Raw genomic sequence first — 17,342 nt, forward strand, 5'->3', positions numbered from 1 at the left:
GTTCAGAGGCATGACCAGTCAACAAGGCATTGACCTATGTATTTCATAGGTATCAAAACCTATGAGATAAACAGGGAGGAGTCTGGACTGCTTGCTTTTGGTTGCAAGGTTTAGTGCAGTCGGTTCCAACATTGGTTTCATTCCAAGTGGCAACATTAAATGGTACCAAAATGCTGGGACAAGTGCTCATCGGGCCATCTTCAATTTTGGGAAACAAAAAAGGTCTGAACTGTCAGCATGCTTCTTAATGTCACTTGGCAAAGCATCATCAACTTCTAAAAACATAAAATTAAGAGGGATATGAAACAATTTTGAGACAAATGTATATACATTTGACGAAAAGAATATTCAGTAAATTCAGGCATGGATGTAGTTCCAAAAAACAAAGTGATGTAAATGGAGTACCTTGTTCTTTAGAACATAGAACAAGGGGCATCATCGTAGAGATAACCTCTAAAAATAGAAAAAAGATTCTAACAGCAAAAACAGCAACAGATTTGGAGTAAATGAAAAGAGTAAACTTTTGATTCGGCAGTTCGATTCGAAATTTCATCTTCCGCGCCAGAATAAGACTTTTAACGAAACAAAACTAATTGATTTATGTTTCGTGATATCACAATTTTTTTTTTAAACAAGTAAATCGATTAAATCAAATTTAAAAGAGCTTATTTAGAAGAAAAAACAGGTTAAAACCATAAAATACTTCCAATAGCAAAGAAGATCAAGGAATTATGCATAATCAGCCTCATACAAATTTGGATTTAACTGATCCAGATACAATAATCTTTAGAAGAGTCAACGAGCTTGTTGAATGAACAATGCAAAAAATTAATTCAATTCATCTAACACAACAGTTTTTAAACCTTTAGCTCATTATAGTTAATTGAACCTAGGTCCTAAGGTACGGTAAATTTCTCAATAAAAATACTATTTCATATTGCAAGAATCCAAAATCAACAGAAAATTCAGATATATATTTTCAGTCTTCAACCAGGCATTGACCAGTTCAGAGCTAGATAATCTGGAAAAAAGAATTTCATTTTGCCTTTATATCAAAACATATGAAATACACAGGTGAGGAACGTTGACTGTTTGCTTTTGGTTGCAGGTTTTAGTGCAGTCGGTTTCAACATTGGTTTCATTCCAAGTGGCAATATGGTGAGGGGTTCTGTTTGAACTGCCGGTCTTCTTGAAACATCAAAAATATCTCATTCTCTACCCATGGGAGCCAAGTGTCAAGGTAAACACCCAGGACTGTTGTAAAATAAACTACCCCAAATAAGTTTAAAAAAAAAATACCAAGGTTTCACGCCTTTCCTTGTGCAAACTGTGATAAGTATATTCATGAAGAAACTAAATGTTGCTGTTCAGATGGTTTAAAAAAACAAAACAAGTCAAAGTATTTGCAAATGATCTAAGAAAAGGAACTGATATACTCCACCAAAGAAATTTGGAAAGAAAAAAAAATTCTTCTTTTTTTTGTTAGGAAGGCAAAAGTTATTTCTTTTGTCAAAACATTTCCCAGGGAGAAATGTGAAGCCAATTTTAACAAATCAAGTTAAAATGACAACTAAAAAGGAAAAATGAGCCAGATATTACCAGATATCTAAAAAAAAAAAAATACTGAAAACAACTGACCTTTTTATTTGAATTTTGCAGGCTTATCTTAGTTAAATTTTTTTTTTAAGAAACTAAATTTCAGCAGGGGGGGGGGCAAACTAGGGCCTGGAACGGCAATTACACCCTCCCCCTTGCCCCATGGCAAATTAAGCTCCGGGGGGTGATTTGTATTAAGATTTGTTGACTTCTAAAGGGTGTTAACCTCTCCCCCCCTTTTTTGAAAAATCCGGCAAATTTTCTATAGCTTTTGATGGGTAACACTAAACTTAATTAATGTTAAATATTTGGAATCCACATAATAAGCTAATTCTTTTGATGTGTCTATTGGCGTCAAAATTTCGCTTCTAGAGTTTCTGTCACAATTGAGTAGCGTCCCTTTTTACCTATAGTTCCTTACCTCGAACTGTTAGACTGCGTAACAACCTCCACTGTAGGTGAATGGTGCAATGACTTTGCTTAAGGCTCCTTCCGTATGATATGCGGTGTATAGCGTAGCAACTTTGCTCCTCGAGGTGGACGAATCTAAGGCTATGAGAGGAGGTCTTGTTAGCAACAGAGTCGGCCAAGTTAAGAAACTTCTGCAGGCTGTCATTTAACCTGGTCCGAGGTCTGTCATTCAGGCGCGACCAACCATGGGATATGCAATCAAAGTCATATATGATTCTAGCAGAAGCAGTCAGTGGCGTCCGAGGAAGAAGCCCAAACCACCAGAGAGTTCGCTTGGACATTTGAGTTGAAAATAGAACTTGGCAAGAAAGGGTGAGGAGCCTTTCATTGCTCACAAATTCATCCAATCGTAGCCCCTTGGTTCAAGAGAATTGTTTCATCTGGCAGGTGTTTATCGTGCTCAAGATGGTGGATTTGAAGGGTAATGTCTCAGACACGTACAGCACGACTGAGCTCACGTATAAATGATATATGCAAATATTCGAAGCGATCTTCAAATGGCACTGAGTCCTCCTAAGACAGAAGTAGCTTTCGCGATTCGGCTGCCCAGTTCCATGTCCACGGACCCATCATTCTAAATCACGGAGCTAAGATTGACTAAAGTTGGCAAGAACTTCAACGTTGGATCCACAGACTTTAATGCATTCCGGAGGCCTATCTAGACTGGCATATCGACTGCCATTATTTTAGTATTTTGCCAGTTTTCCCGCTCCCATTTTAAGTCAGAAGATAAAGAAACATAAAAAGATAAAGGTTATTGATACAAAATATGCAGATTACGCATTCAATAGTTTTGAGAAACTTGTGAAAAACAAAAAGAAAAAAAAATGGTAAGAATAATAAAAAAGAAACCATGATTTGTAACCATTTTAACTGTGCTTTTTTTTACAAGTTTCGCTTAAAGCATCGATTTTAATTAATTTTTTTTGCAATTTTCATAAAAATTCCAGTTTTTACTTAGACTAATCTGTCATAATTTTACTTTAGGTATTTGCGTGTCCAATAAGCACAGTTATGATCTTGTTGCTCTTTGTTCTGTTTTATTATGTATTGATAAACCATGAAATTATGCTCGTGTATCAGCAATGGTGGAGAGTAAGTTTAAAACCTGTCTCTTTTAAGGGTACTTGAAATTCTTTTAAGGGTTTTAGACCAGGCTCTTTTCAGGGTACTTAACACTCTTATGGGTTTTAGACGCAACTCTTTTAAGGGTACTTGAAACTTTTAACGGCCTTAAAACTCTTTTAAGGGTTTGAGACCCAACTCTTTTAAGAGTACTTAAAACTCTTTTAAGGGTTTTAGACCTGACTCTTTTCAGGGTACTTAAAACTTTTTTATGGGTCTTAAAACTCTTTTACGAGTTTTGGACCCGACTCTTTTAAGGGTAGTTAAAACTCTTTTAAAGGTTTTAGACCCGACTCTTTTAAGGGTACTTAAAACTCTTTTAAGGGTCTTAAAACTGTTTTACGGGTTTTGGAACCGACTCTTTTAAGGGTACCTAAAACTCTTTTAAGGGTTTTAAACCCGACTCTTTTAAGGGTACTAAAAACTCTTTTACGGGTTTTAAACCTGACTCTTTTAAGGGTACTAAAAACTCTTTAAATAGTTTTAGACCCGACTCTTTTAAGGGTACTTTAAACTCTTTAGAGGGTATTGAAACTCTGTTACTGGTTTTAGACACGAGTCTTTTCCGGTTACTTACAACTATTTTAATGGTCTTAAACCTATATTAAGGTTTTTAGACCCGACTCTTTTAAGGGTACTAAAATTTTTTAAGGGTCTTAATACTCTTTTACGGGTTTTAGACCCGACTCTGTTAAGGGTACTTAAAACTCATTTAGGGGTTTTAAATCCAACTATTTCAAGGGTATTTAAAACTTTTAAGGGTTTTAGACCCGACTCTTTTAAGGGTACTAAAACTATTTTAAGGGTTTTAGACCCGACTCTTTTACGGGTACTTAAAACTCTTTTAAGGGTTTTAGACCCAATTCTTTTAAGGGTAGTTAAAACTCTTTTAAGGGTTTTAGACCCGTCTCTTTCAAGGGTACTTAAAACTCTTTTATGGGGCTTAAAACTCTTTTACGGGTTTTTGACCCGACTCTTTTAAGGGTAGTTAAAACTCTTTTAAAGGTTTTAGACCCGACTCTTTTAAGGGTACCTAAAATTTTTTTAAGGGTTTTAAACCCGACTCTTTGAAGGGTACTTAAAACTCTTTTAAGGGTTTTGGACCCGACTCTTTTAAGGGTACTAAAAACTCTTTAAAAGGTTTTAGACCCGACTCTTTTAAGGGTACTTAAAACTATTTTAAGGGTCTTAAAACTCTTTTACGGGTTTTAGACCCTACTCTTTTAAGGGTACTTAAAACTCTTTTAATGGTCTTAAAACTCTTTTAAGGGTTTTAGACCCGACTCTTTTAAGGGTACTAAAATTTTTAAGGGTCTTAAAACTCTTTTACGGGTTTTAGACCCGACTCTTTTAAGGGTACTTAAAACTCATTTAGGGGTTTTAAATCCGACTATTTCAAGGGTATTTAAAACTCTTTTAAGGGTTTTAGACCCGATTCTTTTCAGGGTACTTAAAACTCTTTTAAGGGTTTTAGACCCGACTCTTTTAAGGGTACTTAAAACTCTTTTAAGGGGCTTAAAACTCTTTTACGGGTTTTGGACCCTACTCTTTTAAGGGTACTAAAAACTCTTTTTATGGTCTTAAAACTCTTTTAAGGGTTTTAAACCCGACTCTTTTAAGGGTACTTAAAACTCTTTTTCTGGTTTTAGACCCTACTCCTTTAAGGGCACTAAAAACTTTTACTGGTCTTAAAACTCTTTTAAGGGAACTTAGAACTCTTTTAAGGGTCTTAAAATTCTTTTGAGGGTTTTAGACCCGAATCTTTTAAGGGTACTTATAACTCTTTTAAGGGTCTTAAAACTCTTTTGAGGGTTTAAGACCCGACTCTTTTAAGGGTACTTAAAACTCTTTTAAGGGTCTTAAAACTCTTTGAAGGACCGTGCAACTGAACCAACGCGTAACTGAACCATCGTGCACCTGAACCACTGAACTCAGCTTTTCAGTATTCTAAAAATATTAGGCAATATCATACTACTACGCAAGCTAAGGGTTTTAAGGTGAAGCTTTCAAGAAATGTTTCGGCGGATATTGAACTGAATTAAATTGACTATGATTATGCACATTCTCAAAAGGGTTTCACAGCAATATGTTTAGAACAGCTCCCATTAATAAGTTAGACCTTTCAGGAGAAGTTGTGGGGGATTTCAAACCAGCCAGAAGGCACCATGTATATGCTACTAAACTACTACTACGATTGCTGTAACTAATGACGCTATGAGTATTGAAGTGAACTTTTAAGGAGCTTTTAGACGAATTCAAAAAGAAAACAATTTCAACAAGGTTGAACATGTAAAAATTCTAACTTGTGTTTTACCCAATGTAAGTACGGTGGTTGAGTTGCACGAGGGTTCAGTTGCACGGTGGTTCAGTTGCACGGTGGTTCAGTTGCACGGTGGTTCAGTTGCACGGTGGTTCAGTTGTACGGTGGTTCAGTTGCACGGGGGTTCAGTTACACGGAGGTTTAGTTAAATAGGGTTGAGTTACACGAGGTGTTAAAGGGGGTTCAGTTAAACGACGGTTAAGTTGCACGGTGGTTCAGTTACGGTGGTTCAGTTGCTTGGGGTTCAGGTACACGGTGGTTCAGTTGCAATGGAACCCCAAATTAGATCGAAGCCTTATAAACTAATCTAGGTTTTGCTCATTTGAGTAAGGGAAAATATCCCCTTCTGCTATAGCAGAGCTACAAATACAAAAGCTAACTAAGGAAGGCTTCTAGGCGTTTATCCCCCCCCCCCCCGCGGAAAATAACCATCCTCCCAAAAATACCCCATAGAAAACAACCACCACAGGAAATATCCCCCCCCCCTGGTGGAAAATAAGTTCTCCAAATTTGAGAATTTTATTTGAGTTCTTTTTTTTTAGTTTCGTGAAAAAAGGGCTAAGGAACGGGAAAAAGAGGAATTTACACACCAAAAGTATCTTAAAAACTCAGGAAAAAAACCGCAGATCCATTTCTATTGAAAAGGCTTGCATATGAACTTCTGCAATATTAGGCAGTAGCGGGCGTCAAATTAAAAAAAAAAAATGAAAAAAAATATAAGCAGACAATCATCAAAATTAAGCTAAAACATATGGCACCAAAAAGTTTTAATTGTTACAAAATGAAATTCAAAGCTAAACACCAAAAGAAGCTTCAGATATTGTATTTTCACCCCAATTTCGAAACTTTCGCACAACGTGAAGAAAACATAGCAGCCTGATATTGCAGCCTGACATAGGAGACTGATACTTGAACTGATATTAGTAGCCATTCAGAATATCTAGACTTAAAACTACAAGATCTGTTTGACAGTTTTTTTAGCTTAGCAAATAACACCAAGTCAATTGAAATGAAGTAAAACTGTTGTTCTGTTTACAAATAAGGATATGAGTTAATCTCCATGCTTGAAAAGAGGATACGCTGGGAATATGACCAAACATGCTGAAAAAAACAGCTATTAAAAGAAATCTTAGTGTTGTAATCATTCTTTTGTGACTAAGGAAAACAACATTATCGCAATAACGCCCTAGTTTTATTTAGTGAACAAAACATAATGTAGATATCAGATAATATATAACTGGAACTGGATGAACAAATTGGTTGTTCAAAACTAAACTTGACGGACTTTTGCAGACAATTAAGCTCCTTAAGTAATTAATTAAAAATGTTATATTTCAATATTTTCCTGAAAGTTGGATGAGGATGTTGAATTATATCAGAAGACACTATGCGCATCCAGGATAGCAAAAGGGTGCAACTGCAAAATCTCAAGAATCACAACGAGTTTGTGTTTCTTATCTTCCAAGTGTAAAACTACCACAAATCACCATTAATAAATAAATGAAACCCAATGAAACGTAAAAATAAATGAAACGTATTGTCAGTTTGATATACATTTTCTATACACTAAAGTTTTTTTATAGAATTTAAAATAAAGCTTATTGTTCTCATTGTGTTTCAGGAATCGTTCTTAAGGAATTAGGACAAAAAAGTCAAAACTTTAGCATAAAGAGCAAGGTCTTGTGGAAGGGACAACTCCTTTCATAAAAGTAATAATTTCTGTTTGTTTTAGATTTGATGTTGCTCATTACTTTCAGTTGAAAAAACTTCTTTTTTTAAATTTAATTTCTTATCGGGTTTAAATCCGGCTATCTCTCCAGGAAAAATTTCGGCACTTGTATATTATACGCTACTTACTCAAGTTTACAATGTGTAAAACTAGAGAACAAACCGGTTTTTTCGTTACTTTACTAACAAATTTCGGATATATATTTTCACATTAGGGGGGCGGGGGGGGGTTGAAGTATAGCGGGTCGGCGTGCAACATATGTTAGGAATTGTTTTCTGACTCCAAACTGTCCCCCCCTAATACATTATCCCCCCCCCCTCTGTGTAAACATATAGCTCAAATTATATATTTCCCATCTATTCTGTCAGTTGTCTTTGTCATGTCTCACGCTAAGCAGAAAGAAACTAATGAAGAAACCGGTTTGTTCTCGAGTTTTATACAGCGTAAACTAAAGTGAGTGGCGTATAATACATAAGTACCAAAATTCCTTCTCCCTACGGAAAGTAATAAAATAAAACTCAAATAAAATTCTCAAATTTGGAAAGCCTTATTTTCCATTGGGGGTATTATATAAAGTATAACCATTTTCCTTAATTTTGGGGAACTAAACAAATGGTTTCATACTAGTGCATATTCAGGACTTCTGTTAGGAGGGGGGATACCAAAATTATTTCCGTCGAGAAGAGCTACTAAAATAACTTTTTGGGGGTGGGGTAGTTAAGATTGTTTTTTACCTGCATTTTAAGACCATTTTACGAATCCAAGAAAAATTTTGGGAGGTTTCAAACCTTGTGTTCTCTTTGCCCTAGACACAACCATGGTTGATTTTGAATAGTAAGAATCTACCAGGGCTAATAATGGGGCTGTATTTGCAGCAGAAATTCCCAGTCTCCCTTATCCCTTAACTTCAAGTGTCAAATGACGGAAATATTTTTGCCTGTTTTTCTCCTTTTTTTTCCTTTAAAAATATGCAAATTTGGAAGCACCAAGCTTTTGAATATGCTAATCAGGCTGTAGGCTACTGTGAGTAGTGTCCAACTCTAAAATGTTTTACCTCGATCAGTAATAGATGTGGAGCCCAATTCTTGAGAGTCAGGTTCAGGCTTAAATTGTACCAAAATGCTGGGAAAAGTGCTCATCGGGCCATCTTCAAGTTTGGGAAACAAAAAAGGGTCTGAACTGTCAGCATGCTTCTTAATGTCACTTGACAAAGCACCATCAACTTCTAAAAACATAAAATTAAGAGGGATATGAAACAATTTTGACAAAAATGTATCACAATTTAAAAAAAAATTAAATCGATTAAATCAAATTTATAAGAGCTTATTTAGAAGAAAAAAAACAGGTTAAAAGCATAAAATACTTTCAATAGCGAAGAAGATCAAGGAATTATGCATAATAAGCCTCGTACAAATTTAAATTTAACAGATCAAGATACAATAATCTTTAAAAAAGTCAACGAGCTAGTTGCATAAACAATGCAAAAGATTAATTCAATTCATCTAACACAACAGTTTTTAAATTTTTAGCTCATTATAGTTAATTGAACTTAGGTCCTAAGGTACGGTAAATTTCTCAATAAAAATTCTATTTCATAGTGCAAGAATCCAAAATCAACAGAAAATTCCGATATATATTTTCAGTCTTCAACCAGGCATTGAACGGTTCAGAGCTAGATAATCTGAGGAAAAAAAATTATTCTGCCATTATATCAAAACATATGAAATACACAGGTGAGGAACGTGGACTGTTTGCTTTTGGTTGCAGGTTTTAGTGCAGTCGGTTACAACATTGGTTTCATTCCAAGTGGCAATATGGTGAGGGGTTCTGTTTGAACTGCCGGTCTTCCTCTGGAATGATCTTCCTGAAACATCAAAAATACCTCATTCTCAACCCATGGTTGCCAAGTTAAACACCCAGGACTGTTGTAAAATCAACCCCAAAATAAGTTTTAAGAAACCAAGGTTCCCACGACTTCCCTTGTACAAAATGTGATAAGTATATTAATCAGCTAGCAGATCAACAGTAAGAGCACAATATACAGTGGAAAAATAAGTCAACTCATGAATCGGTCATAGATCGTTTGAAAAAAAAATAAGTCAAAGTGTTTGCAAATGATCTAAGAAAAAGAACTGATATACTCCACCAAAGAAATTTGGAAAGTAAAAAAAAAAACTGAGAGAGTTCCCCGAGACCAATTCTCACCAGACAATTTCATTTTCACAGCAAATTTCCCCCGGAAAATGTCTTGCGAACGATTCCGCCTGAAATTTGTTTCTTAGCACACTTTTATTTGAATGACTTTAATTTCTGATTATTTTCAAATCAGGTCAGAAATGCCCTCCTCCGTTGAAAATTTTCCCCGCAAATCACCCCCCCCCCAAGCAAAAACTTGTTACTGCACAAAATTCCCACTAGAGAACAAAGCTTGCGGAAAGCTTCCCCATGGAAAATTTCTCCCCTTGAAAATCCCCACCCACAATAAGATCCTCTTTCAATAACACCATTTTCATTAACGTCTCCACAAATAAAATTTAGTCAGAAAAGAAAAAGTAAGACAAATAGAAAGAATTTCGAATTACAATTCAGGCAAGTTGCTGCCCCAGTATAAAATTTCTCCTGGAAAGTGCATTCCCGGAAACTTCCCTCCCAACAGAAAATTCTTTCAGAGAGGAACTCCTCAAGCAGAAAATTCCCCCCTCCCCCGAAAAATTTCTGTCTGCTTCCCAATAATAAATAATATATGCAAAGAATGGAAAATTGCATAACTTGCACACCTTTCCTTATGGGTTTTTTGGGAGGAGGGGGAATCATATTTTCCCAAAAGGTATAGTTAATGGACTTTTCAACGCCTTAGAACAAAATAGTTATCTCAAATTTTGATCAGACGACTTTGAAGAAAAAGGGGCGTGGGAGGGAAGTTAGTTATCCTTAAAATTTCTTTTTTGGGTACATAAAAAGAGAACTACGACTTTTAATTTTCGTTCAAATGAGCCCTCTCCCGATATTCTAGAACTACAGGAGCAATATGATCACCCTTGGGAAAAACAAACAAACACGCATCTGTGATCTTTCTCTTGGCAAAAAATATTTCTTTTGGCGAAACATTTCCGGGGGGGGGGAATGTGGAGTCAATTTTCCAAAATCAAGTGAAAATTGACAGTGAAAAAGGAAAAATGATCCATATATTACCAGAAGTTTAAAAAAACAAACACTGAAAACAACTGACCTTTTTCTGTGAATTATGCAGATGTATCTTAGTTTTGAAAAGATGTTTAAAGAAACTAAATTTTAGCTGGGGGGGGGGGGTAACTAGGGCCTGGAACGGCAACTATACCCTCCCCCCTTCCCCACAGCAGAGTACGCTCCTGGGTGTGATTTGTATTAAGATTTCTTGACTTCTAGGGGGTGTTAACCCCTCCCCCCTTTTTTTGAAAAATTAGGCAAATTTTCTATAGCTTTTGATGGGTAACACTAAACTTAATTAATGTTAAATATTTGGAATCCACATATTAAGCTAATTCTTTTGATGTGTCTATTGACGTCAAAATTTCGTTTCTAGAGTTTCTGTTACAATTGAGTAGCGTCCATTCTTACTTACAGCATTATTATTATTATTATTATTTTATTACCCATTATTAAACATACAAAATGTTGTAAATGGAGTACAAGAAAAGAAAAAAAAAGTAACATCAAATAACAACAAAATATCCGAAGAATACTCAACAACAGAAAAACAAGATTCAGAACATTCCTCCGACAAAAAAAAAGACAAATTTAAGTTATTGCGACATATAATGAAGAGAGGCTTGGTTTATTTAAACAAACGCCTTTTGCAAATCGAGCACGGCGGTTCGGTACAGCTATAAACGGGTGGGCTATACCATACTTCAGAGATATATTCGAATTCTTCATCCAAACTGGAAGACGAAGCAGATACTTGCCATATCTGTAGAAAATAGACCGAATATTGCGGCGATAAGACAAGGTAAATATTTTCCAAAACGGAGATAGGGCTAGCACATGTGGCAAAACAAAAGCATTATACACCCTTGCAAGTAGAAAATGGTTAAAGTGGCACTTCATTGAAACGAGAATTCCATAAGCTCTGCGTGTCTTTACAGCGAATAACGCAACAAGGCAATCGCGGGTTTCTTTAAGATCGCTACAAATTGGAAGGCCGAGGTACATAATCTTAGACGAAGACTTAATCGTATAAATTCCGAAAATAACATCAACTGGTACACTATCTTTAACGCGGCTATTAAATACAAGAACTTCACTCTTCTGGGGATTAAAAGAAAGACCTATGCTACCATACTCCTTACTCAAAACATGGAAAGTCTCTTCGATGCCTACAAGTGTTCTACTCGCGTTCAAAATGTCGTCGGCATAATCGATCAGCGAAACATTGAGACCTCTAAAGATACATGTAGACTGAACCGGTTCTTGCGATGAAATAATACTATTACTAAATAGCGGTGGTGAAGTAAGTGCTCCTTGGCGTATTCCCTTCTCTACGGGTATAAGACTAGAAGATAGGGTTAAAGCATTAACACACGGTACATTTACACGCGCTTTTAAATTACTATACATATTCCTCAGTGTGCGTATAATAGACTTATCCAGGCCACGTTTCCGGGCCGACAACAATATCTGAGGGTGCACACCGGAGTCAAACGCGCGGTTGACATCGTGACCGGCAAAATACAAAGTCTCATTTGAATCATCAGCGTCAATCAACAAATTAGCAATCATATAATGCGCGTGTTCTCTATTAATTTTCTTCTTGAAACCAAATTGGTTATCCGGTGTGTTACATATAGCACTAAGACTATTTACATTAAGCAAGTCAAATAACTTGCACAGTACACGCGCGACAGTTATCGGGCGGTAAGAAGAACATTGCCCCCCGTCTTTTCCCTTTTTTAGTACAGGAATAATTACACCCGTGCAGAATAGGTCTGGAACTATTCCAGCACTACAAACCATGCGAGCCAAGAGACGAAGGTGCTCGACAAGGTTTTAACTTCCTACTTACAGGTGTAATCCGCACAAGCTTCCCACTTCCCTCGACAACCTATTGTCTCGTTTTAAGATCACCTCACTGACTGACGAATTAGGCACAATAAAACCAACTTCCCGTTCACATTCCGCAAGACTCGCATCGAGCTCAATAGAAAATTTATTTTCCAGATCAGCAACTCGTACGTAAAATATTTAACCCACTCACTCTCACCGGGCAGAACATTAATTGATTTTTTACGTTTCTTCTTTTTTAGGAATTTCCACATGCGATTGGGGTCTTGCTTTATATATTTACTATCACATTCAATAATCATAGTACGATGTATAGCGAGGGTTTTTGCGAATCTTCGCTTAGTATATAATCGGATGGAGTTCACTATACCATGCCTTGGTCGGTCATTATCTATCCACATTCTTAACCAGAATTTTGCGTCCACACACGCATTTACAAGATCCAAATTATCGGACCAGTGGGGTATTTCCGAGCCAATCTGAATACGACAAATCAGTACTGCAGCCTTTTCCGCACACTGCAGGGCAAGAACTATTTCGCTAGAGTATATCAGTACTTGTTTATCACTTGCTGCAACTGAAGAAGATTTATGAAGTAGATTGTAAGGGACGCGAATTCTTGCTAAAATATCGTCACATACCTTCTGGTACAAAGGTGTATTAATTTTATCCCACATAACTTTCTGATGCCATTTTCTTCCATTGGGTAGATCAGGGTAAAATTTCCTTACCCCGAACTGTTAGACTGCGTATCAACCTCTACGGTACATGAATGGTACAATACCTTGGCTTGAGGCTCCTGCCGTATGATATGTGGTGTAGAGGGTAGCAACTTTGCTCCTCAAGGTGGACGAATGTAAGGCTCTGAGAGGAGGTCTTGTTAGCAGCTGATTCGGCCAAGTTAAGAAACTTCTGCAAGCTAACATTTAACCTGGTCCGAGGTCTGTCCTTCAGGCGAGACTAACCTGGAGTCATTCATTGCGCACAATTTCATCCCATCGTAGCCCCTTGGTTCAAGGGAATTGTTTCATCTGGCAGGCGTTTATCGTGCTCGAGATGGTTGATTTGAAGGGTCATGTCTCAGTCACGTAGAGCAAGCTCACGTATGCAGAAAACGTATTCATTAGTTTTGAGAAACTTGTGAAGAACAAAATGAAAAAAATGGTAAGAATAATCAAAAAGAAAACATGATTTGCAACCATTTTAATTGTGCTTTTGTTTGCAATTTTCGCTTAAAGCATCAATTAGTCCCTTTAAAAAAGACGAAAAGGCCAGGTTTTGATGGTTTTGTCCTATTTGTCTCACCCCTTTATTCTTGAAACTATATAAAGGGTATCTTGCAGATTGACTAAAGGATAAATTCCCACAACTCACTGACCTAAGGTATTTCAACAACCTCAAATTCATTCCTTCTTACCATTACCTTGTTTTTCCTATTGATAACATTGGGAAAACTCTTGAAAAGACTAATTCTTGGCTAAATTCTATTTCCATCAATCTTTAAAAATCATCCGAGCTTGTTAATAACAGAAATTTATGGGAAGCCCTATGATCATTCTCAATGACATTGCAAATGATGTATCGGAATTAGACATAAAAGTAAACCTTTTGGAATTGTGAAGGCTAAACAAATTGTGTAAAATACAGTTAGTTTTTCTTAACTTTTTTTTTTTACTTTTACTTTACTTGGTTTTTTTACTTAAGGTTTGTTTTTTTTTACAAAAAAGAAGAAAAAGAATGGGAAATGTTTTCCTTGTATTTTTTTATCATAACAGTAATTATATAACTTATCTTTCTTAATATCAGAATCTTCTGATAGAGTGATATTTTCAGCCATATTTTGAATTAAAGGTGAGTAAATAAGAGATTCTTCCGATAGACTTAAAGTCTCTTAAAAGATGTAGACTACCACTAACAACACTTGGAGTCTATCTTCCCTTTTACACAGGACATCAAAAGCAAAGGATCCCTAGAAATTAGGCAATCTATAATAACTGATGTTGAAAACTGTAAAGCAAAAATTATATTAATAAAGAAAAGGGACAAGGTTCAAAAGGTTCAACAGTCAAAACCATTAGAAATAATATTCGTTTTTCATCTTTCCTTCATTGAGGAGAGGTGGAAATAAAGTTTCAAAAAAAGTTATTTATAAATTTAACCAAATTTCTATATTTTCATTACCAAATCACTTTTAAAGTTTGTTAGTAAAATTATTACAAAAAAACTCATTACGCTAAAGTTTGATAGCCTTTAAAAAAATCTTCTTGTTGTTCTAATTAAACGACACTTGTCTTTCAGGAGTCGTTATTAAAGAATTAGGACAAAATTAAAACTTTAGCGTAAAGAGCGAGGTGTTGAGGAGGGCGCAATCCCCTTCACATACGTAATAATTTCTGTTCGTTATAAGTGTTAATGTTGCTGCTTACTTACAGTGGATTTTTTTTCTGATCGCTTTATAAATATTTCCAGGAAATCTGGCCCCACCTCCAAGGAGAAATCCCCCTCCCCCCGGAAATATTCTCTATAATTTATAGTTTTTTGATGGCGGTTCGGGGTGGAAATTGGAGAGGACTGGAGGCCACGCTGTATTTAGAGTGTGCAATTATTACGGGCCCAAACGTGCATCAATGCACAAGGAATTGAGTTAAGTGTATTTTTATTTATTTTTTTTTAATTAAAACCCATACTGAACTTGAATATATATATATATATATATATATATATATATATATATATATATATATATATATATATATATATATATATATATATATATATATATATATATATATATATATATATATATATTATATATATATTATATATAATTATATGTATGTATATGTATGTATGTATGTATATATATATATATATATATATATATATATATATATATATATATATATATATATATATATATATGTATATATATATATATATATATATATATATATATATATATATATATATATATATATATATATATATATATATATATATATATATATATATATATATATATATATATATATATATATATATATATATTCAAGTTCAGTATGGGTTTTAATTAAAAAAAAATATTAAAAATATTAAAATATTAAAAATATTACTATTAAAAGTATACACATAGTGTCTTTTGGCTAGTTCAAAATCCGCCATAACTTACCCAGAAAAGTCTTACTTAGATAATGTCAGCAATTATTATGATATTACTTTGTCACCCTTTTGACAATCTACGTGATCATAGTTGGTTTTGATTTAGTTCAGCATCTGAATAAATATCAAACAGTTCGTGGTAACGAACTGTAAGTAAGGAGCGACCCTGCTCAATGGTAACCGAAACTCTAAAAAACGGGTTTTTGATACCAATAGATATATCAAAACAATTAAATTTCAATGCTGATTTTAAATATATAAATTTCATCAAGTTTAGTGCTACCCATAAAAAGTTACGCGCCTTAGAAAATTTGGCTGATTTTCAAAAAAAGGGGGAAAGACCCCCTAAAATTTATAGAACATTAATGAAAATGAAACCATCATATTCAGATTATCAGAAAACTCTACTGTAGAGGTTTCAAACTCCTATCTACAAAAATGTAGAGTTTTGCATTTTTGCCATAATAATGATTACGGTTGAGGTTTTATTTGTTTGTTTGTTTTTTTTTTCCCACGGGGAATTGTATTGATCCAGTAGTCCCAGAATATCGTAAGAGGGTTCAGTGTAACAAACATTAAAATTTCTAGTTGACTTTTTAGGAGACCAAAAAAAATGAAGGGCAGATAGGCTCCCTCCCACACTTATTTTTTTCTCAAAGTCGCCCGATCAAAATTTTGAGATAGCCATTTTGTTCAGCATGGTCGAAAATATGATAAATATGTCTTTTAGGATGACTTAATCCCCCGAAGCTCCCAGAGGGTGGGCTAAAATTTATGAAGTTTACCAATTGTTAAATTTTATTTTTGGTTTTTGGTATTTATACAGAAGTTTTCCGGTGCTTTTTTTCTGGTAGGGGGAGGGAAGGGTGGGTCGGTGGTTATGTTGGAGGATCTGTTCATGAAGGACGCTTTCATGGGGGAAGCGAAATTGCCATGAAGGGGGCGCAGGACTTGCCAGCATTATTTATAGGTTATTGGGAAGTAAATAACCATTTGCCGGAAGAATTTTTTCGGGCAGGGGGGGGGGCAAGAGGCGGGGGTTACTCGGGAGCAGAGGTCTAGGGTGAAGTTTCATCTGGGTAAGGTAAATTGCGCTGATTGGGGTACTAGATTTCAAAGTATTATTTAAAAAAAAATATTAAATTAAATAAAAAAAAAAACAAGTTTTTCAAACTGAAATTCTAGAAGGAAGATTATAAATTAAAACGAACAGAAATTATAAAGTATGTGAGGAGGTTATATTCCCAGTCAAAACCACGCGCTTGACGCTACAGTTTTTTTTATTGCTTTCAAAAGAGCTATCTATTCTAATTAAACGGCCTTGGTGTTTCAGGGGTTTGTGAATCAAAATTTTTTTGATTCACGGCTCAATAGTAATCGAAACTTTTAAAAACGGAATTTTGATGTCAATAAATGTATCAAAAGAATGGGCTTATAATGCTGATTCTAAATATATAAATTTTATTAAGCTTAGTATTACTCATAAAGGCTACGAGCCTGAGAAAATTTACCTGATTTTTTAAAGAGGGAGGAAACACCCCCTACAAGTGAATGAATTTTAATGAAAATCACACCGTCAGATTCAGCGTATCAGAAAACCCTATTGCATAGGTTTCAAGCTCATATCTGCAAAAATCTGCAACTTTGTATTTTTTGCCAGAAGAAAAATATACGAATATAGAATATAGTTACGTAAGTTAATTGGTAAAGACATCCATTTACCAAAAGAAAAGTAAAATTTTTATGCAAATAAAAGCTGCATTAACTAAAAAACGATCAGAAATTAAATAAAAAAAACAAGTTTTTTAAACTGAAAGTAAGGAGCGACATTAAAACTTAAAACGAACAGAAATTATTTCGTATACGAAAGGGGCTGTCCCCTCCTCAACGCCTCGCTCTTTA

At 35.0% G+C, this 17,342-nt stretch overlaps 2 protein-coding genes across 8 annotated transcripts in view; one reads left to right on the forward strand and one right to left on the reverse strand.

The window, feature by feature from the left end:
- LOC148941748 (uncharacterized) overlaps positions 1–17,342 on the forward strand; it is a 285,992-nt gene that overhangs the window by 170,848 nt on the left and 97,802 nt on the right. The window lies entirely within an intron of this gene.
- The window catches only part of LOC148941749 (sal-like protein 1), a 54,744-nt gene that overhangs the window by 25,966 nt on the left and 11,436 nt on the right, over positions 1–17,342 (reverse strand). For 3 of the 4 annotated variants that reach the window (XM_089104061.1, XM_089104060.1, XM_089104059.1), the window contains one exon: positions 8,296–8,466. In XM_089104061.1, coding sequence (XP_088960187.1) covers positions 8,296–8,380 — 85 coding nt within the window. In that variant the 5' untranslated portion in view covers positions 8,381–8,466. Of the gene's footprint in view, positions 1–888; positions 1,022–8,295; positions 8,467–17,342 lie in introns of those variants that run through there. The other variant, XM_089104062.1, reaches the window with a different exon arrangement.

The sequence above is a fragment of the Artemia sp. Qi Xiang Cuo genome, chromosome 18 (assembly GCF_049724085.1).
Source record: "Artemia sp. Qi Xiang Cuo chromosome 18, ASM4972408v1, whole genome shotgun sequence".
Lineage (NCBI taxonomy): Eukaryota > Metazoa > Arthropoda > Branchiopoda > Anostraca > Artemiidae > Artemia > Artemia sp. Qi Xiang Cuo.